The 24,103-nt window shown below is 32.5% G+C and overlaps 2 protein-coding genes across 3 annotated transcripts; one reads left to right on the top strand and one right to left on the bottom strand.

Annotated features, from left to right (window-relative positions):
- Positions 1-5,138: 5,138 nt before the first annotated feature.
- Positions 5,139-11,113, bottom strand: LOC148280555 (BAG family molecular chaperone regulator 2). 2 transcript variants are annotated; one of them, XM_088228197.1, is made up of 4 exons: positions 10,843-11,113; positions 8,771-8,913; positions 7,542-7,654; positions 5,139-7,096 (listed from the first exon to the last, which is right to left on the bottom strand). In XM_088228197.1, exons 1-4 carry the CDS (start codon positions 10,950-10,952, stop codon positions 6,845-6,847), a joined length of 618 nt encoding a protein of 205 aa, XP_088084323.1. In that variant the 5' UTR covers positions 10,953-11,113; the 3' UTR covers positions 5,139-6,844. The 2 variants fall into 2 exon arrangements, with proteins under 2 accessions (XP_088084323.1, XP_088084324.1); XM_088228198.1 differs by having other exon boundaries at positions 5,139-5,944; positions 10,843-11,095.
- A 178-nt stretch (positions 11,114-11,291) lies between these two features.
- On the top strand, positions 11,292-23,117 carry LOC148280554 (uncharacterized). Its single transcript, XM_088228193.1, has 8 exons — positions 11,292-11,976; positions 14,519-14,645; positions 15,442-15,525; positions 15,610-15,717; positions 17,191-17,336; positions 17,475-17,572; positions 18,271-18,525; positions 21,072-23,117. The coding sequence occupies exons 1-8, from the start codon at positions 11,794-11,796 to the stop codon at positions 21,475-21,477; spliced, it is 1,407 nt and encodes a 468-aa protein (XP_088084319.1). The 5' UTR covers positions 11,292-11,793; the 3' UTR covers positions 21,478-23,117.
- Positions 23,118-24,103: the final 986 nt, after the last annotated feature.

Genomic DNA, 24,103 nt, shown 5'->3' with positions numbered 1-24,103 from the left:
GAACAAGATAATAATATTTTTCTATGTTTACAGTATTGAAAAAACCACGTATATATTTAATGTTATCGTCTGAGGATATCCATATAAGACTGGATTAAAACCCTCAATATTTTAATAGATATGAAGACATTTTTTGAGAAGAAAAATGTCGATGGTCTAGCAGACAAAACATGCTAAATATTTAAAAACTGAGTTTGGACATTTTAACAATGTTTGCGCATGTCCAAATGTTTGTAGGCAGGCTGGATTTCCTCCCTTGGGAGTTATTTCGATTTAAATTTGTTACAACAGAGAGGGAAAACATTTCTGAGAAGGTAATATGGAAGACTCTTTTAAAAAAAACTACTATGTTCTTTAATTTACATTTCTTTTATATAAGTAAATATTTATATTTGTTGCAGATGTAATATTTTTATCTTTTTATAAACGCTGTTTCCTATTGTGTACTTTTTTCGATGTTTTTGTTCTTTTTTTGTTGTATTTTTTTTCACTGGTTTTATGGTTATTATGTAAAAGGTTCATGGAACCGTAACTAAATAAAGTCTAGGCATTAACACGTGTAAAGTAAAGTATTACGAAATATGAATATAAAAGAATGCTACAAAGTTTGTAAAGTGGCCACTCAAACCAGCCAATGACAGGTTATGAGCTCTGTAATGGCTAGACTTTTATATTACCTTCTCAAAAATGTTTTTCCTCTCTGTTGCAACGAATTGGACATTTTAACTTCGAACGTATTAAATTAATGTGTCGTACCATTTGAACTCATTAGAACACTAATTTTTCATCTCTTCCCAAATCATATTGCATTTTTATAATAAGTGATGTGAAAACAATGATAAAATAGCAACTTGTCAAACTTTAAACTGCTCTCTTGAATAATTACCAATTCTGTAATTGGCACGTTTGTCTTCTAGACCATCCATATAGGCATATGTCTAGGCATCTACAAAGATTATGACTGATTATTTAGGCCTGGTAATGTAGTGGTTGGCGCGTTTGCCTACTATGCTTGGAGCGCCGGATCTAATGGGATATAGTTCCCCGTCACTTACTGAAAAAGCAACATTTCATTGTTCCCAGACTGGCACTTTAAGTGTCAGATTGACCACCTTACCTTTGATGTAACAAAAATGATCCAGATACATTATAATTTAAGCACCAACGCAGTACCTTATGCACCACTGGGCGCGGATAGGAAATTCATGTTTGATTACTAAAAACAGGTGGTGGTAAGAAATCCAATATGTACATTTAGTTCTTTGTAAAATAAAATAATAGGAAGAGTAAAAATAATGTCAATATGGATATTCAAAACAGTGAATCTTCCACAGTATATTAAAGGGGTAGTATTTAAATAAAGTAAATAAATAAATGAGAAGGGTGCCAAAAATACTGATTATGGGGTACTGAAATACTAAGAGGGCGAAAACAAATATTGAAAACGGCTACTTGAAAATACGAATTTGATTTACGAGTTATTCAGAACGATCAGTACAATAATTCTTGAGCGTACACCTAACCTAACCTAAACTAACTTTTTTTCGCCCAATTTATTATTTCATTCAGACACTTGGAATTTTAATTGCCAGCTTAGATTAACTGTTTACAACTATTGGTAGCTCATTTTACAAATTTTTAGTAAAGAATTACTATAAATAAGAATATTTATCTCTAGTGAAGTTAATTTTTCGTAAGCATAATTTAACATTGCTCGATTTAGTATTAAAGTATCTCATTAACAGTCATCCATATATTATTTATTCGTCCGGTCAATAATTCCCCATTTTAAAGTGATCACTTAAATCGGTCAATGACAGATCATAAGCTTTGTAGGAATGCCAAAATTTCATATTTACTTTTCGAAAAAATCTGTCTCTTTTAAGATTGAATTGTTAGTTTCTGTTTTACAACTGTATTTTTTATGATCTTAAATATAAACAGGTATAATAATTGTGGACACCATATGCCCATACTACGGAGGGGCCATGAAATGATCTTAATAAGACAGTTTAATGTTGAAACTAAGAAAACAATTTAAAAAATGCAAAGATGGACTCTGTATAAATGTTTTTGAATGCAGCCGAAATGTTTCATTGTGCAATAAATGCATCCAAATATGTCTTAGTCACGAAACTTAAGTGTAATGATAATTTAATTTATAAGGTTAACTTATTCTTTCAGCCAGATATGTTGTTGCTATCCCAAAAAAATGTCTTTAAAGAAACTGATGTAAGTTTGACACTCAAAATAGAGTGAATGAGGAAGATCAGTGATTTTTTACTTGTTAATAGACGATTAAACTAATCCGATTAAAAAAAAATTGATTTATGTATCATATGATCATGAGCTATGGTATTTTTTAAGTGTCGTATTTTTGAAATTACTCCACCCGTGACGTCACAAGTCCCGTTGGTAAGTTCTGCTGACATTCAAAAGTAGAACCCTGTAGCGTCAAAATACACTAGACATTGAAAAAAATGGCAACTGGTAATCTATCACAATACGCAACAATGCTGTGATTGATTAGTTGATTCTAAAGAACTTGCAATGTAGTTCATTTTTATCAAAACCAATTTCGAGAATCTTCACAGCACAATTAAAATGCTCTAATCTTCACCCCATGTAAGAAAAAAAAATATAATCCAATTTCCCGTAGCACTGAACTTCCTCATTGACAGAATTCTAATTCAAATATTATTTATCCATTTTGTGGTTTTGTGTTTCAATATTTAGGTTATGAAACTATTCATGAATTTAATGTTCATTATAAACATTCATTTTAAGTGACAATAACTAAAACATGTTTTGAAATATTTTTATTAGAATTTAAATAATATAAAAAACAGTGAACAATTAAATGTACATTCCCTCAATTTTTTTTAAAGAACAACCTTACCTTATCTTATTGTATTAAGATTATGAAAAAAAAAAGAAAGTTAATTATTTAATACATTTTTTCAAATGGCATTTCATATTGTTGCGTGTAAATTAAAATTTTAATGATTTAACACAATATTTTGACAATGGAGCTGATTTATTTTTGTAAAATAAAAACTGTATCTATATATTGGTTTCTTTATTTATATGCAGAATATCCTTCTTGTTTTTATGGCTCATTTTTTAATGCTTTATTAGTCTGGCAAAAGAGTAGATTACCAGCGCTGCTGTTCAAATGGTAACTCCGCACTCTCGGCACTCTCGGCAGTACCGACTTAGAATGCTATGAAGCAAATTTTATGTCTATGGTCGTGGCCTAGTCATAACCAATTGCAAAATCAGCTATTTATAATTTGGTGTTGCCAGCATAAAAATCAGTTGTAGTTTCGTCTACTTTCTTTTTTATTAGCGTTTTAGACAGCCAGTATTTTTACCATTAAGGTTTTAAGTCATGTTAGAAGCAGACGATGGACATTTTATTTCAATAATGATACTGCCATGATCCGTACTATACTATGGTTGATGCAAAAGTTATGACCGTTTTTTATGATCCTAGGTAAAAAAAAATTTCTTCAGAAATGATGAAGAGTATCTTCTTTTAAATGATTCCATTGTATAAAGGATGCTTTCCCTCTACTTTCTATTCAGTTTTGGCCTGGCCAGAGTACAGTGAAGAGCCCTTGTATTTTTAAAGAGCCCTTGCATAATTGAACATAGTTATGTTCAATTATGCTTCTTTCTTTCAAATTTCTTTCAGTACTTGATAATTTTCAATTTATTAAAAAAAATGGTTTTAGTGTTTTCAAGAGACTCTTCATCCAAATACGGTTTTTAGCCACACTCACTGGGAAATTTAATTATTTTTTGGATAAAACTTTTTAGGATAACTTTTTCTCAATTCATTGCATTTTATTTTATTTTCTTCAAATTTTTCAATATTTTGTGGACATTGATTGAATATGATTTTGTTGGTGGTATAATGAATTTTTCTAGGATTGAATGAAACAACAGCCCCGGAGCAACGTCCATTATAAGTTTGCCTACCTGTCATGTTAGTTCTTTTCCCCCCAATAAATTTAGCGATAATACTATTGAAAGCTTCAACTACATTACTGCGCAGATTCTGACCCCTTCCCCATATTCCGCCTTGCTTTCCCACAGGTCTGGTTTCATGTGTCCGAGGTACAACAATTAGATGGTAAATAAGAAATAAAAATCCAATTTAAGATAAGCTCTGGTGGAGCATGTATATTTAGGCAAACAACTAAAATTAGGCTTAAGATTACAGCTGTTATAATAAAGTGTACGAATACATGACGGAGAGGTCAATCCCTGCGAGCTAAATAATTGCCACAGCTAACCTAAACTACCAAATCATATTGCCCTGATAAGAAATTGTTTGGAAGACGAAAAGGACTCACGGCTGACTTTAGTTTCCTGGCCAGAACTGGGGTAGAGCTCCAGGTCGATTATGCAGTCTCCATGGTCTGGGGGACGGCTGGGCACTGGCTCTTCCACTCGTAACTTTTTGACGGATTTATTGAGGGCCATTTTCAATGAGTTGTAAATAACTCACTATTAAAAAATGGAAATTAAGTTGGGGTAGAGTGGAATTCAAAACACGGACCTTTGATCCGTGAGTGTGAGACACTAGCCACAGGACCACAACCCAATTTAACAAATAAAATGTTTAAGTGTCATGTGAGCAATGTTAATAACATTTTAAACTCCGAACAGTACGCCCTAGAACAGGTTATCCCAGTGAGGACTTTTAAATCAACGCTTTACACTTTTTTCCTTCTTATTTAGGATGTTAATTTGTTACTTAACCTTTTAAGGTTTTATAAAAATATATCATAATTATTCTCTTTCCACACCTAATGGTGCATAGGGCACTGCATTGGTACACCAATCGCAGCGTATCTTGATCATTTTTATTACATGAGACTATGGAACATTCCAGTGTGAAAACACCATGATACAAAGAACTTATCACTGTTTTAAAATAAATTTCAAAATCATTTCTTTTTACAGCCGTCTTTCATATTTTAAAACAGTTTTTTTTGTTAGTCAACTGAAATAAAACATCCTCTATAACCAACATTCCTCTAAAATAATATGAACTTCTTTACAAATGAATAATGGAATTAATTTTCCATTTCGGTCAATGAGTGAATTGGGTAAAAAAAAAAACACAGTTTTATTGAAATATATATAATTTATTTAACACAAAATAAATGAAGAGGGCATTCCAAAATGAGTCCATCATTCCTATCATTAGCGCAATTATCTTCAACATATTGTCTTTTATACTCAGTCTAAAATCCACACACAAAGTTCGCCGCTACATACAGGGATACCTACTGATTGCAGGGTCCTCGTCTTTCCTAAAGAGCAGGTAAAACCATTTTGAAAAACAAAAATTCAACCATAATCAAATGTCTTACGATAAACACATGCATTAAAAATATACAGATTTGTTTTCAAGATAATTTTACTTCAGTGAAAGAGGAGCTGAATAGTAAGTAATTTGCAAAGAAAATATAAGGCATTTAAAAAAAGTAAAAAGACGCAACACTTAAGTGCAGAATTTTTATATAGAAAATAATGATGACGATAGATTAGAAACAGGTAATGTATTCTTTATGAATGCGCAGAGTACATATTATATTTACATGTGACTACAATCACAAAAACAAGCGTGTATGCGATAAGTAGTAATTACGGACTAATTGTATTATGTATGTGTATGTACATCACGATTTTTTACAACTTTCAAAGTTATACATAATTAATTGAATATTGAGGTAGAACAAACAAATGCAAGCATCATTAATCAAGTGTGGGGAAATTTCTACAGCTAAGAGAATTCCGAGGCAGTGTATAAAGAAATTAAAATATGGGAAAAATTTAATTTGTTCTGGGTCATTAAAATTTCACATCGGATAGCCATCACCTTCATTGATATTATGTTGACTTTGATAATGAGCAATACGACCGAAATCTGAAAAAAAAACTGATAACAGGATCTGCCCGATATATATTATTTATGTATAAATATTTCCAGTAATAAAGGGTACCAAAATACGTTTAAGTGTCAATTATTGGTAAAAACAAACTGTATTATTTTAAAACGAATTATATTGGTGGCAGTAAAATACATAGATGAAGAATTAAATTAATAAGGAAGTTTAGTGCTGTTTTGAGTGAGAATGGATAAAAGAAAAACAAAATTGAATATAAGTCGAATGGACATTTCAGTGAGTTATTTTTTGATTAGCCAAATAGATTGGAAAATTAAAAGATTTTTAGGAACAAACACAAAACTTCATTTTTATTTACAGTAAAATAAGGGAAAACTAAATAGATTTAAAATATCTACAATGCAGGTTTTTGCAAAAGCAAGGGATCCAATAGGTGATGTTACAAAAACATTTAAGTACTAAATATCACAAGTCTTCTTCGGTGCATACGGTAGGAAGCGGTGTTTTAAGAAATATGATGTTGGATATTAATTATTCTATTATATAATACACATTTTCATAAAGTGGAAAAATTGTGCAAACAAACACAATTATTCAAGATTATCAAAAAGACTTCTACAGTTTTGATTTAAGGTATAATTTATCAACCAGTAAACCAATTCCAAAAAGAGATAACTTTTATTGTTGACCAATATAAAAGATTCGCCAACCACAAAAATGTGTTTATAGTAATGATTCGAATTTCCTTAAAGAAGTAGATAATGTTTAGTAACCTTCAGATCTATTTTAAGCGTGAAATATTATTACACTGACTGATTTGAGACACATGAAGGAAAATTTAAGACAACAAAGCGGAGATTTAACTAAACGCCAATAAGGATAGTTTGGCAAGGCTTCCTTGGTCATCAGTCTTTGAAGGTTTACGTGCTTCGGACGTTAAGTCGGGCAAAGTAGTCGAGGAGTCCCTGGAGACGTTTCTTAACTTTTTTCTGGTCGTCTACTGTACAGCCGAGGATCACACTTTCGAAATGCGTGTCCACTTGGCCAACTCCCAGGTTGGATCCCAGCTGCGTTTGTGAAGAGCAAGCTCCCATGAAGGACTGACAGCGGATGTGCGCCGAGATTGGGTCATCTCGTACGCACAACACGAGGGAATCGATGTACTGGTTTACCTTAACAGAGACATGGAATTTGAAATAAATGTCATAGAATGATACACTGTTGTTCAGTTATCACAGAATAAAATATAGCTTGCAAGTATCCACACCCAGAATGATACGACTTGTAAGTTTGATTCAAGACCTGTATTATTTTGCGTAAAATTTTGTAGCTTCGATAAACAAGTACAAATAGTACAGAACCACTTTTGAAACCAATATTTCACAAGCACTCTGCCAGGAATCCAACTACGGACCTCAAGCATGGTAGGCGAACGAGCCCTACAACACTACGAGGTGAACTTATATCCACTCAATTTCCTATTACGGGATTTTCATGCGAGAGGGCCATCAGGTTGAAAACATTCGTCCAGGGTTCTGGTTCTATTACACACTCATTTCATCCGTCAGGACACATAAATTATTTATCAGTTCGAGAAAAAAGTATACAAAGATAAACCTGATTGAGTGCTTCTTCCTGTTGTGGATCCCTCTTGGTACTGACTCGGGCCTCTACTGTCAAACACCGATCCAATACACGACCCAAGGAATGTTTAACATCTTCACATTCAACTATAATAAAAGATTTAAAAGCACATAAAGCTAGATGTTCGTACGAAGATCAACTGCCGATTAATATTACACCGTTTGTTGGCGCTATTCACGCCGAAAGACGGTAATCCATAAATACTTAATATGTACTTCATTGGATAGAGGAAAAGAGGGAAGTGAATTCTTAACTGACTGGGGTTAAATTGATTAGAAACGATAAATTTGCTGAAATGATTAAAACATTTTAAAAGCCTAGAAATTCTTTTTGGAACCCACCAGATCTGTAAATCCGATACAACATATAAAAGGGCCATGGATAATAGCGAGAAGCTCCATTCGGTTTCCATAGAGAGCGTGAAAGGGACAAAACCACAAGCTGTGTTCAGAAGATTGATTAGGATATCCACAGCAGCACAAAGCGGAATCATCAAAATTAAAGAGAAACTGTTGATCCTTAAATTTATCATGGCTTGATAAAAATCCAACAATATGTTATGTTCTATATAATTATTAAAGAAATAAAAGAGGAATAATACTTAAACCGACAAATTTTGAAGCGCATAAAATAACATGTACCGAGCAACTATTTAAGAGCTAGGCGACACAGACCATTTGTTCTTTCTGAATGCAGGACAAATTTACCGTTGTTGATGCCTGTGGGGAAAATGATTGGTCTGTTGAACAGCCTACCGAGAGAGGTGGATCTTTTCCATACTGGGATTACCAGTTTTAGACTCTTCCTCTCTAACTATGTATCATAATGTGTATTAGTGACATATTCATTTTTGTTTACTATTGTTTTTATGAACCTTAATAATCTATTGTGCTTTTTTTTTATCATGTTATAATTACATCATTTATGTACATTGTAATTGGCAGTAGTGCTGTATTGTACATTTTAATACATAAAAAATAAAATTTGGAAAAGCCCGTTACTAGTTTTATTTCTTTCGCAACATCTTCAAAACTGGCATATTTACTATAAAATAAAATACAAAATCAGTAAGGATAAAGAAATAAAAATCGTATAAAAGTAATTTGAATTCAATTATAAATGTGTTATATTATATCATCGATGGTTGCATGCCTTCAATTATTTTTGTAAGCCAAAAAAAAACATTGGCTGTATTGCCTCACCTTCATCTAGTTCGAGCATCCACTCGGAATGTTTAATGGCATCAAGTGTTGCAAGTAATGTGTCTTTTTCTTCTTCGATTCTTGCCGCATCTTTGCGGAGTCGCTCTACTCGGACTTCCACTTGATCTAGAACCTTGATTAACCTAAAAATGATTTAAGAATAACTCATTTCGAGCATACGGGAAGAGCGAATGCGACATGGTGACTCGATTGAGACTTTCAAAATCTTAAGAGAGCAATGTAATAATAATGCTCCGGAATATCTTCAAAAAACTAGGCATTTCAGATGAATTTGCTCACAGATGCCTAATGCTCAGTGGCCTTATGCTGTAACTAATTATTTTTGTAAATTAATTTGTTTCGTAAATTAATTAGTGTCGTATGAGAGGGAACAATAGTGAGATATGGTTTTGATTGCGTTAGAACAAAGATGGATATATGACAAACGAACGCACTTACGAAACGAAATTGTGAAAGAAGAAGCCTGCAGATCAGCTATATTTATTATGATAGGAAAGGTATTATATATTATACCTAGGTGTGTAGATATTTCATGGTCACTGTTATCAATGTATGTTTCATCTTTTTTGGGTGATTCCGTGGAGGTTGGATTCGATCCGATATTTCGGCTACCGTTGCTACTATTGTCATTGAAGCTGAAATAAGTAGCTTACAATGGAATCCTGGAGCCGATCCTTATGTGTAGAATTGGAAAAACAAGGATGAAAGTAGGCTGAATGCTGTTGAAATGCGATCTCTCAGACGAATGAGTGGTAAAACTATGTACGATAGATCCCCAAATGTCAAGATTCGTGCATTATGTAATCATCATCAGTGTGTAATAAGTTTATGTTCCTTTAATTATGTTTATTTTATTATAATATCAAAATTATGAATTGGTCAACTATATTATGAAAATCCTTCTCCACTCTATTTCATCATCCCTTAACCTTCTTACGAGCTCTTTTTTTTTCTCATGTCTTATATAATATATTATTTTTCTCTTTACTGTGTAACATGTTCTCGATTATATTTGTGAAAAGCTGTAACTGGATGTATGTACTATTTTTTATGTTTTGTATTCTTATATAACAACTGTTGTTTTTCCTTAAAAAATAAAAAATTATCATTTCCTTTCCGCACCTAATGGTGAATAGGGCACTGCATTGGTACACCAATCATAGCGTATCTTGATCATTTTCGTTACATGAAGGTAAGATGATCAGTCTTACGCTTCAGGTACGAGTTCAGGGGCTATGAAATATTCTAGTATGAAAACACCCAATAAAAACTTCATATCAACCATGTCGGGAATCGAACCCGAGACCTCTTGTATGGCAGGCTAACGCACTGACCATTAATTATACTACGAGGCCGGCATTGTGTAAACCATTGTCCAAAAAAGGCGAAAGAAGGGCTAAAACGATTGACGATGCAAAAGTTGATGCAGAAAACGAGAAAGATCGAGAAAGATCAAGAAAGACGTGGGATGACCAAAACCAAAAAATATGAGATGGACATGTCAAGAGTCGGAATAATTGGCACACGTGCATGAGAAAATGTATGAATGCAGAGGAAGCGAGGTCTGTATGCAAAAACAAAGAGTGATGTGGCATTTTATCCTTTCTGCCTTACACTGTGGGGAAACGGCGTTATGGTTTGTTTGGAATCAAACTAGAATAGATTTTGTTTAAAGGAGATAATCAGTTATTAATGGAATTATGATCAATATGGTTATTATGAAATGAAGCTTCCTGTGACATTTATCACAAGGATTTATCATAATATTATCAGCCGTGCTTTTGTTTTAGTACATGAGTTGAGATAAGGGTGACAAGATAAGATAAACAAGACAGGGTAATAATTACCCAACAGCCATTTAATTTTTTTAAAACAAACGAAATAGCAGAATTCATCGATGTCGTTGTTGAGAATTTCATGTTTCTGTATTAGATCAACAATTTAAAACGCAAATAAATGACTGACAACATTTTTTATTAAATTAACTAGTGACGCAGTATGAACTATAAACCTTTTTATATCACTAAATATTAATATCCAGGTAACAATACCTTTCTTTAGGATCTTGGGGACCTAAAGCGCTAGATTCGTCGATCGTGGGTAAAAGGCCGGCACTTGGACCAGGCTCGATTGAAGATTTTTGCCAAAGGTCGACCTCCATTGTGAAATCCAGGCTTCTAACGATTTTTAATTTATTTTATACCAATTTAATCTAACAGAATTTATTAATTAATGAAGGAATTGTAACCTTTTAACAGAAATACGTAAACCGTTTACTTCCGTCCAAAAGCTGTCAGAAAATTGATAAAATCAGATAAAACCGAAGACAATTACAAAATCCACAGACAAAATCAAAGAAAATTAAAGAGAGAAAGGCTGAGTTAAAAAGTCAATTCCGTTTCATGGTTATGAAACAGAATAAACCGCATTTAAACTGCCAGAAACGTGTGTATTTAGTGCCAATTTTGTCAGTTTTGGCAGGTGGATAGCAAACCGATCTGAGAACAGAGCATAATGTAACATGAAACTGTACTCAAAAGTATCCAAGAAACCAGAAGAAACAAGAAGCTTTATGTTTTCGTACATTGGCTGCCCTGACTGTCAAAAAAATATGTCAATAAAACCTAAAAATATTTTCATTTGTTAAATAATTTTAAAACGTACTTAAATCATCACGAAACTATTATGAAACAATCCGTTTCCAATATCTGTACATATTTTTTTTTCACTATAAATAAGTAAATGATACCGTATAAATATAAATAATATTTAATCTGTAAAGGCTTTTCTCTTTTGAATGTTTTCGTTGTAGCTTCAGTTACAGTTTTGTTATAAAATAACAGTCGTGCGCGATGTATAATAATCATAAATATAGATAAAAAGTCTTGGATTTTCATAAAATATAACATCTGGAATTTTTTAGTCAATTTTAAGATGAAAACAGAGTGTAGAAAAATATCTGATGACCGAAAACTAAAGTAGGCAATTTGTAAACAATAAGCATGGCTTCTTCCATCACTAGTGCCCCGGCATTTCAGCATGTTGATGTACCGGGTCCGGAGTCACCAGATGTCTGCCAATGTTGTTTGTCTACTAACAGCCTGAGAAGTATAGTGAAGCCGTACTTGTACCACGGGAAGTCTGAAGTGTATTCGGATATGCTCGCTACCTGCTTTTCAGCAGAGGTAATGTTTTACAATAATTTTCAGAACCTGTGTAAAGCTATGTATGGAACTTGGTTGTAGGTATGAATGAATAAAATGACTCGCCTACAGTCTGTATTCAATGCCGCAGCGAGACTTATTTTTAAAATCTCTAAGTTCAGTCATATCACTCCACTACTTCGGGAATTACACTGGCTACGTTTTCCACAGAGGGTGGAATACAAACTCTGTTGGCTTATGTATAAGTCACTGCACAAATCTGCTCCAGAATATCTAAGGGAACTTTGCATTCCAGAGGAACTAGGTGACAGATGTCACACTTAGATCAGCTACATCTATGTCGAGAGGAAAAGTTATTATACCTCTACACAAACAGCGCACTAAATTCAGCGAATGCGCATTTGCGGTCGCAGGCCCTATGACACGGAAAGATCTCCCAGCAGAGATGCGAGGCTGTGAGAGTGAATGATGTTTCGGAAAAAACTTAAAACCCACTTGTTCTCTATATCATTGGAATAAATCCGTAGCATGTGACAACAAAGTAAATTGTTTTGCTTAAACTAAGAATTAAAAAAGTTGAAATTAAATTTATTTCTTTATATATCCACTTTGTAAAGCACCCTTGAGGTATTATATTACAAAAATGGAACTATATAAATTATCCATAATAATTTTAAAAAAGTATGTTTGATATCAAATCAACCCACTCATTTTTTTTTAGTAATGAGCGGATGAAAAATAGAGTTCTGTGTGTGAAATAGCACCAGGATCCTAGACGAGTGGTTTTGTTATTTATAATATTTTTGAGAGATAAATAAAATAGCTTTGTTTTATGAACCACTTTATTAATTTACACAACTGATTAGTTTCGGCAACAACACGTTGCCCTCTTCAGGGTTATTTAATAACTAAACATGCATAATTTTAAAATGTGTAAATGGGGGCTAAATTTCTAACTGTCTATGCGCTCTGTAGCTGCAAAACGTCCTGTAATCTAGCTCCTATCTGTTATAATTTTTTATTGATCTTAATTGAAAACGAGGAACTAGAATCCCAACCGTCCATGCGCTCTGTAGCTGCAAGACGTACTGGGATATTTATTAATTGTACAGCGCCCTTGAGGTGATTTTCACAAAAATGGCGCTATATAAATTATCCAACTATATATATATATAATATGTAAAAGAAACAGTGACCAAATTAGTGGGTGTCTCTAAGGGTTGGGGAGGGAGTAATAGTGTTTAAGGTAGAGTTAGACTTTATAGGGAAAATATTAAAAATAGCACTTTGACTTAAGTTTAAATGATTATTTATAATGCAGCCACACTTGGTTAGAGGAAGACGGGATCAACTGAATTTGCTTGTTATAAGCATTGCCCGTTATACCAGAGAAATGTTTTTCAAATCCAATCGCCGTTGCATATTGTCACTATTGAAAATTATAATCAATGCTTACAAACATACCAGTTTCTAAATTTCTAATTCAGATGAATAAAAATTCATATTTTTTCATGGCCTAGTGTCTCGGACTCACGGCTCAGAGGTCCGTGGTTCGAATCCCACTCTACCCCATCTTGATTCCCATTTTCTAATAGTGAGTTTTTTACGACTCGTTAAAAAACCCCCCTCAATGTTTAATATTTGGGTAAATCACAAGAACGCAAATATTTCTTTATTTTTTTAAATATCGCCCTTATCAATGAGGAACTTCAGCCCTACGGGAAATTGGATACAAAAAATGTTTTCTTTCGGGGGTAAAAATTAGAGCATTAAATTTTATTACAAAGTTTCTTGAAAATGTACAGAAAAAATAATAAAAAATACTTTGATAAAAACGCACTACTTTAAATGACGTCACTGGTTCATGTGAATCAACCTATGATCTGAGAGCTATGGAAGATTTCTGGTCTGCTTGTCGCTTCTGGACCAATAGGAAGAACTGAATGAGAATAAGCGGAAATGAACCTCTGACGTTACACGCGGAGTTATTTCAGAAATACAAAACTTTGAAAAATCGTAGCGCCGATAATACGATATATAAACATTAAAAAAAATTTTTTTTGACTTAGTTTAACAGTCTATCAACAAATAAAAAATTCAAAAAAAAACACTGAACTTCCTCATTAAGGTTTCAGCTCTTTTACTTCACAAAAGTCAGATGGAAGATTTCATTTAAATTATTTATTGACAATTCTTGATGGAATTCCATTGTAATGATGTAATAACTTATATTTACCTATAAGTTATTAATGTACCAAGTATTTGGAAGTATGTGGAAGTGTACCGAGTATTTTTAAAATTAATAACTTATATGTAAATATAAGTTATTACATCATTCAGATGGAAGAGTTGAGGAAATGTGGATGTTTAAACATAGGGAGAATGCTGAATGTTACGCAGTGTGTAAAGTGGCCACTTAAACCAGCCGATGACGGGTCACAAGCCCTGTAATTGCCTAGACATCCATATTCCCTTTTCAAGAATGTTTTTCCTCTCTGTTGCAATAAATTTGGAGCTTCATCTTTGTTGAAAAAAATATCTTATACAAATATTATCTTTTTAGTTGTCATCAAATGATGGATCCATCTGTTCAGATTGTGTCCGTAGACTGAGAGCCACATTGAGTTTCCGCCTGTGTGTACAATCTTCTAAGGATTACCTCAATACTCAGAAACCTATCACCACCGGTGGTTTGTTAACTATTTATTTATTTAATAAACGAATTTCTAATACCTGTATTAATATCGTTTAGGTAATACATTTTTTAAGAGCTTCTAAGTTATGTTCATTATTCTTATTTCCAGGTTATAAATGGTTTTAGTAAAAATGAACTGCTTTGTAATTTCACAGGTATGTGAGCACGTGCTCGCAATAGCCAATAAATTATAGCATTGTTATGTTGTTGTGGCAACCATGGGCGATCATGATTGCAACCGGCAACAGATTTCCATTTTTGCAAATACTCGCTTAAAAAGTATTCTCTTCTCTTGCAAAAGCGTCCAGAATGCGCCAAGGAAGGTCACTTTTAGAATAATTTGCTTATTGTTTATTTATTTATTTTTTTGTTTATTTAAAAAAAATATTTACATAATAGTCTTAAATTAAAGTCGTATACATACGACTCGTCAGCAGGTTCTTATAAATTGCTTCGATTATTCACACTTAACCTACATAAATAATCATTCTACTTGAAAAACATTACATATTATACCATATTTTATAACATTATTAAAAATTAAAAAGTATCACCAAAAAAAAATTTTTTTTGATTAGCCATAATTTGAGCATACGTCTCACTCCTATATGTATTTCACTCAGTATTTTTTATATTGTTTGGTAACATGTTGAATATTTTAGGTATACTGTATTGCAGTGTCCTTTTTCTATATTTATTGCAATATCTAAAATAATATATAAAGTAAATTGTAGTTCAATAAAATAAAAGATGACTTGTATTCAATTGAAAATATTTTTTTTACTTTGCAGATTATAAGTTGACATGCAATGAAAAACGAGTGGTAAAATGTCTCGATGTATTGGAAATAGATGATCAAAAGCATAAAACAATAGGTATTTACATTCTAAGGAATATTAATTTTAAATCTTGTTTGATGAAGATATTTAAATATACTAGCAATTAGTTTTTAATTGCAGCTAGCACAAATAGTTCAGAAAAGATTAAAGCAGAGTTACATGAAACATCTTCACTTAATGGAAAAAGTGACAATGAAAATTTTGAAGACCAGTTATCATTCAATGAAGGTAAAGTTAATTTTTTAAATATGTTTTTGTTTATTGTTTAAAGAAAATTGTAAGTTTTACAGTAAGAAAAAAAGGTATGATATTTGAAAGATTTCTTTCCTCACAAAATATCAGCGTGTAAAATAAATGTGGGTTATGAATATTGAGTACAAATCTGGAATAGGTATTGTCAAAAATATTGAAAAAGGGTTATTAAGATGCCCGTGAAAAATGAGGTCCATCCATAGATTGGATTTAAATGCTTCAATGCTTCACAAAAATTTTGATTGCACAATCAGCACCTATTTTTTTATCTAATAAAAACAGTTCTGGCCACTTAAACCAGTCGATGACAGGTCATAAGCCCTGTATATGCCCACACTTCTACATTACTTTCTCTAAAATGTTTTCCTCCTCTGTTGCAACCAATTTAGTAATAAAAATGGCTTTATCTTTTCAGTAAATGCAAGAAATGTTTTAAATTAGTTTGTTGTTAATCAAAGCGATCTGCGATAGGTTCGATGTACATTAATTCAACCCCTCACGTAACCTTTTGCTTACACAGTTACACAGGTGAAGACTGAAGTTAAAATTACTGCATTCCATGTAATTCTGAAATATGGAACTGCATAGGAGTTTTAGCTCTATGGAAGCATTTTGATCAAATCAATCCATGTTTATTTTTCATAGGGAATGAATAAAATAAAAATAATAATAAAATTTCACCAACAATGTCATACATATGAAAGAAGGTATAAAAAAAGATAAGATTACCAATGAGAAGAAAAACAGAATCTCAAAACTGATAACTCATTGTACAAGGGATTGAAGCTGTAATTGATTTGGACATTGATTTGGAGTTACCTGAAGAAATAAAGGGGATAGAAAAGATCGGAATATTTTAAATTAATTTGAAAAAATTGGTCATTGAGAAATTTTGATAAAAAAAATTGTAATGTTATTAAAAGTTTATATTAGTTCTTAAGATATTATGAAGTAACTTAATAAAGCATAAATAAATATTCTAAATGTAAATTCTAAATGTTTTATAACCAATCGAGCGCTCAAATCGGTTGACATAAAATAGTATTTTGATAATATAACTCTTTTATGTTGAAATTATGGCATAAAATCGCTTATTAGGTCATTTTAAAGTACTATAATAAGTGAATTTTACTTACGTACCTAGTATCAACTGACTGCTTCCTTCATCGAAAACCTCACCGCACCCCTGATGTGGAAACTAATGGATGCTAGAAGAATTGTTAAACTGATATGTATGGCGAGAGTCGAAGGAAATGTAGAATGAGGATGTCACGTTAAAGGTCTTAAAAACATATCAAAGCTTGGATATATGCCAAGATGGATATGCGTGGCGGTTCATCCGCTCTGAAGAGAAATAGCATGATTGCAGTAGTACTATAAAATTTACTTATGATTGATTTTTTATCAAGTATTTATTATTATGTTAATAATAAAAGTAAATATTCACAGATGAAATAAAACCCCCCAATAGCACTCCTACTAAAACAGCCAAATCCAGTAATGTTCTTAACTCGGGTTCAGACAGTTCCGACGATGACGATGATGATTTCTTCAATTCTGTTAAAATCGAACCCACAAAAATAGTCTTCCGCAGAGTAAGTTTATTTTTTAAAAGTAAAATAAATAATGGTTTTGTGTATTATAATATTGCATATCTGTTACATTGATGCCATTGAGAGGGATCGCTAAAAAAAAGCAAGCAAAAAAGCTTTTTTCAAATTTAATATTTTTAGATGGAGTTTGATGTTGGTGAACAAAAAACACTTCCATACGCCTTAGACAATACTGACAGGACTTGTGAAATATGTCATAAAGAATTCAGTTTTTTTGGGTAAGTTTACTCCTGTTTTATAATTTTTTTCAAATTTCCACCTTAGTTTAGTACCAATGAGGAACTTCAGCCCTACGGGAAACTGGATACGAAAAATGTTTTCTTGCGCGCGGTAAAAATGAGAGCATTAAATTGTACTGCAAAGTTTCTTGAAAATATACGAATAAAATTATAAACAATATTTTAATAAAAACAAACTACTTTGAATGACGGTTCATATGTATCAACCGATATAAATAATATTTTAATAAAAACAAACTACTTTGAATGACGGTTCATATGTATCAACCGATGATAAGATTAGAGAGCTGTGAAAGATATCTGGTTTACATTAGTAATACGGTTACGTCAACGGACCAATCGGTAGAACTGACCGAGAATAAGCGGAAGAGAACCTCTGACGTCACATGCGGAGTTATTTCAGAAATACAAAACTTTAAAATCGAAAAACTTTGAATTAGATTGTGGTCCTGTGGCTAGTGTCTCGGACTCGCAGATCAAAGGTCCATGGTTCGAATCCCACTCTGCCCCAACTTGATTCCCATTTTCTAAAAGTGAGTTATTTACAACTCGTTGAAAATGGCCCTTAAAATGAGGGTAAATCATAAGAACGCAAATATATTTTTTTATTATCTGAAAATTAAAAAGATTGTTATTAAGAAAAATGTGACTAGTTTTCTAATACCTTATATTTTCAGAGAGCTCTTGAAACACATGCCAGAGCACTACCCAAATCACATCTGTGATATTTGTGGTAAAATTTGTGCTACAAGAAAGAGTTTCATGTTCCATACTAAAACCCACACGGACGTACGACACGAGTGTGAGTTATGCGACAAATCATTTAAGAACAAATCGAATCTTAACACACACGTGAAAGTGCAGCACAAGGGACAGAAAATTTTGTTCAAATGTAACATCTGTGGGGAGAATTTAAATACTTATAATAACAGGTGGGATATGGTTCATTATATTATAACCCATTATTATATCAACTAATGACTAATTTCAACATTATCTTGTATCCCTAAAATGTTTGAAGCTATTATTGCTAGCAAAATCACGCCCATGTTTAAGAATATACTGATCGATGAACTGCATGGATTTAGATCTGCCAGATCAACCACCTCTAACCTGGTAGATTATACCCAGGTTATTGTCAAAGCACTTGAAAATGGTCAGCAGATTGACGTTCTCTTTACAGATTTTTCTAAGGCATTTGACAAAGTAGATCATAAATTTCTCATATGTAAATTACATGCCTTGGGAATAAGAGATCCATTACTCTCATTTATTAAATCGTATCTTACTGGTAGGAAACAAAATGTTCGGATAAATAACTATTTATCAACCAGTGTTGATGTTACATCGGGTGTACCTCAGGGTGCTCATTTGGCACCCCTGCTTTTCAATTTGTTTATTAATGATGTTGCTAAATCATTCTCTTACTCTCGTTTTTGGCTCTTCGCGGACAACAACAAAATTCTCAAAATAATTCAAACTTTACAAGACTGTTTTCTTCTTCAATCAGACACTAAACTCTTTTAACCAATGGTGTAAAGTCAATAAATTCGAACTATGTATTAAAAATGCGAAATATCATAATAGTCATTTCATAGAACAAAACAACCGATTTCCTTCGAGTACCTATTAGAAAACTCGAAAATTGATGTAGTCAAGTCCATCAGAGATTTAGGAGTTGTTTTGGACTATAAACTGACATACAACGAGCATATATATAATACAGTAAATAAATCACTGAAATTACTTGGCTTCATTAACAGAATATCCTCTGATTTTACTAATGTCCGCACAATCAAAACTCTTTATTGCTCAACTGTTCGCCCTCTTCTAGAATATGCCTCCGTGGTCTGGTCTCCATTCTGTCAATCGCATAAATCACATTGAATCAGTCCAACATCGCTTGCTTAGAAAAATAGCGTGGATGCTTGGACTAGAGAGAGATAATTATTCTTATGCTGAAATCGAGTCAAAGTTAAATATTTCTAGTCTACAAAAACGTAGAACTAATATTGACAATATTATTTTTGGTATGTATATATATTTACATATTTATACACACACAATTCTGGGTTTTTTTATCCCAAGGGGGAGTAGGTATATTATTATTTATATCACTACAGAGATGGGTAGAATTTTTTTTTTGTTTCAAGATTATGGATATTCGAGCGTTTACAGGGCTTATGACCTGTCATAGGTTGGGTTCAAGTGGCCACTTTTATGTAGAATTCTACAACATTCCCCATTCCGCTTATTAGCGAATATCCATATCGGTGACATTTTTGGTTTTAGTATATATGTCATGAAACAGGGAAAGCTTTCGCTAGCGCGTTTGGAGCGCCATCTATGTATTTGATATTGAGGTTAAGTATTAAAGCAAATTACTTTATTTATGTAGCTAAGACTCTATCCGAGTTAAATTAATTACTAGTAATCGCCTGCAGATGGCTCTGCAATTTTATTTACTTAATTTTGACCAGATCATGTTTTTACACAATATTATTTTTGGTATGTATATATATTTACATATTTATACACACACAATTCTGGGTTTTTTTATCCCAAGGGGGAGTAGGTATATTATTATTTATATCACTACAGAGATGGGTAGAATTTTTTTTTTTGTTTCAAGATTATGGATATTCGAGCGTTTACAGGGCTTATGACCTGTCATAGGTTGGGTTCAAGTGGCCACTTTTATGTAGAATTCTACAACATTCCCCATTCCGCTTATTAGCGAATATCCATATCGGTGACATTTTTGGTTTTAGTATATATGTCATGAAACAGGGAAAGCTTTCGCTAGCGCGTTTGGAGCGCCATCTATGTATTTGATATTGAGGTTAAGTATTAAAGCAAATTACTTTATTTATGTAGCTAAGACTCTATTCGAGTTAAATTAATTACTAGTAATCGCCTGCAGATGGCTCTGCAATTGCAATTGGCGGAATGGGGAATGTTGTAGAATTCTACATAAAAGTGGCCACTTGAACCCAACCTATGACAGGTCATAAGCCCTGTAAACGCTCGAATATCCATAATCTTGAAACAAAAAAAAAAAAAAAAAAAAAAATTCTACCCATCTCTGTAGTGATATAAATAATAACTAATATTGACTCCATATATATGTTGGGCATACTAAATGGTATAATCGATGTTCCATCATTACTGGGACAAGTAAAATTCAATATTCCGACTTGTAGATTGAAAAACAATGAAGTACTGTTCATCGATCAGCATAGAACAAACTATGGCCTAAATTAATAAATACCTTTAAAAAATGTCATAACCTTGCACTTACTTAATTTGAGATGTAGATTATTGGATGAACACCAGGTGCTAAAAGAAGCATAAATTATAAACGCAGTATGCATAATGTGTTTGATTCTGAATTCTGAAAAAAATTGAAATTTTATTTTTTAAATAGTAAATGTATTAATATTTAAAAAATTTAAAAAAGTGAATTAATCTTCTCTAGAATTAAACATCAAGCGGAGAAACACGGGCGTGAGGAGAAAGCTTACAAATGCATGCAGTGTCCGTGCAAGTACAAACTCGGTAGTCATCTCCGCGCCCACATTCGCAGGGTACACCTTCAGGAGAAAAACCACAAGTGCCAGCAGTGCGGGCTCTCCTTCTTCACCAGGAAATGTTTAGAGAACCACACGCTCAAGCATTCCGGGGAACGGAACATGATGTGCAATATTTGCGGAAAGAGCTACGGTACCAAACAATCACTTAAACTACATCTCAAGACCCACGAAGCGGAAAAACAAAACTATTTGATTAATCCAGAACCTGGTCTTCCTATCCAAGAACAAGTTAATAATCCGTATATGCAGGAAGATCAACGGTATACAATGAGAAATTACATGAGAATGTAACTTAATTTTTTTTTTCTTTTCTTATTTCCTCACCCCGACGGAGGTTGGAAATCATCGCAGCAATTCTTGCTTTGTGTTGGCAGCTGCCCTAACAAGGACCGAGTGCTGCAATGGAACCAGTCACACAAGTTCTTTTGCTTATAGATATGCCTTCTACCTGCACTACGGCTTCCTACAATCCTTCCCTGTAGAATGACTTGTAAAATGTTATATTTTTCGCCACTCATCACATGCCCAAAATACTTGAGTTTTCTTTTCTTAATGGCCTTCAGTACCTCTTTATCTTTTTCATCCATCGGTGAACGTCATCGTTCCAGACTCTGTCCACCGCTGGAGCGGGAGATTTTTAATATCCTCCTGTAGCACCACATTTCAAAGGCTTCAATATTTTTTGAAGTGGCTCGGGTGAGTGTCCACGTTTCGATGCCGTAAAAAAGTACTGAGAAGACGTAACATCGTACAATTCGTATTTTGAGGCCTAATTGAAGTCTCTACTGAAAAGGAGGTCACCCATTCTGAAAAAGCAGTCTCGTGCCATTTCTATTCTGACTTTGATCTTTTGTAGGTGATCCCATTTATCTGTGTCTTTTTGTATATGAGTAAATTTTTGTTTAAGGCCTAAGACACAAACTAGCGGGCTGCAGCCGCTAGGTACTTTACACAGTCCTACATCCCGCCTTACATTCAAAATAAAAAACCGGCATACGTCCAGCTCAAAGTGTTTCTCCAAACTGATAAATAAATCAATCTATTGTTAGATTTATTTCGGCATGCTGCCGCTGGTCATTTCAATACAAATTTGTATGAGGACAGGTGACTAGCATTTTGAAATATTCCCAAGGTTTAATTGAATTACAGTGAAAATTTAATTCACTTTGAAGTGGTTTTGATGCATTTAGAGTATTATTCAACTTATTTTATCTGGGATTATGAGAGAATTTTCAAATAAAATATCATGACAGAAAAGGCATTTTTACATGTTTTTTTCCTGCATTTATTTACACGGGATTTTAAAATATTTCAATCACTGTATACTTTATGGACATTTCTCTAACTGGATGTATATAATTAATTAATATTGCTTCTGTTGGAACGATGCGAAGTGATGTTTCTAATATCTGACCATTTGAAATTATTTTTGCACAGTTTCTCCTGGAAAATGAACCCCCTCATTGTCCCGAATCTCGCTAAGCATAAATGTCATCATTTTTTAATTTAATAACTGTGATGTAATTTTAGTTTTGTAAATTATAAAAATATTTTATTTGTACCTAATATTTTTATTGAGAAACTTTAATGCTATTGTTTGAAAAATTTCTGATTTAGTGTTGTTTTAAAATAACTGGTTAAAAAAGGTTTAAATATGATGTGCATCATATTTTTGCTCTAATTTTTAAATGTCAATTTAATAGTGCTGTTCATTTTCAATAAATCAATTTGTGCCATTTTTCAGAGGGAATGTATTTATGGGACTGCTCCAACTTTAGCAAACATACAATGTTTTCATTATTTCAGTTTTAAAAAATTGTAAAATTGAATTTAGTTATGCCGGTCAAATTTTGGAAAAATTAGATATTGGTGTTATCAGGCGCAGTAAGGTCAATTCTATTTTCTGCTAAAAACAGACAGCCGCTTTCATATAAAAAAAATGCAATAAACACTTTCTGAAAACAGTGTTAATCTCAAAAATTACATTTCTCGATTTGCAGAAAACACACACAGCACTAAAAAAATCTTACAGTATAGATGCTGGTGGGAAGATTAATGCCTCCAGAAATCTAATTACTCTTAAATAAATTCAAGTGGATAATCCATAAGTATTTTAATTTTGTAAAGTCATTGATTTAAAAATGCCTGTAATAAAAAAATATGTCTTAATACAGAATGTCACCTCATTCATTCGAAGTTTGAATGAGGTATCATTCAATATTAGATCTGGCTGAAAAATGCATATTTTAGGTTGTGTGGTCATCCAGATTTCGAAATTGCCAAAATTCCTTTAACACATAGTTAAATTGTTTTAAAAGTTATTATAACAAATTATTTAAGTGAATGACGCAACATACATCAGAGTTTTATTAGGCCTGATGCCGCATACAGGACTCGATTTCTCAGACTGTCTAATAATGTTAATATAACCATTCTCAACATTAGTATCATACTGATTAGAAATATATTTCACCCATAAATTTAATTTTCCAATGAAAAAAAATCTACTATTATAGTATAGTTATAAAAATATGTCTATCATTTTACAATTTTTAGATATTTTGTAAAAATTTAAAATTGTCTTTTGTAAAATATGTAACATAAAACATGATGACTTCGGATCCATAACTTTATAATCAAATAAGAAATATATTATGTGAAGAATGTATATACATAGTATGTAATTGTAATTATAAAACGCATTTTACTAATCATAATACTGTCCTTATCCTTTTATATCGGCTGGATTAGTAATTTTCTAAATGAATTGCCATCTATACGTAAACCTTGACAAAGAAGCTTGTTTGCTTTGAAACCGGTTGGTGAAAAATAAAAATTAGTGGTTAAAAACAAAGTTGTTTTATTTATTTTATTATAATGAATAACCACAAAGTTAGTGCTTTAAATATAAACTTTA

The sequence above is a fragment of the Micrasema longulum genome, unplaced genomic scaffold (genome assembly GCF_059751315.1).
Source record: "Micrasema longulum isolate JH-2025_06_02 unplaced genomic scaffold, ASM5975131v1 h1tg000570l, whole genome shotgun sequence".
NCBI lineage: Eukaryota > Metazoa > Arthropoda > Insecta > Trichoptera > Brachycentridae > Micrasema > Micrasema longulum.
Note: the sequence above shows the minus strand (reverse complement) of the source record. Positions and strands in the feature narration are given on the sequence as shown.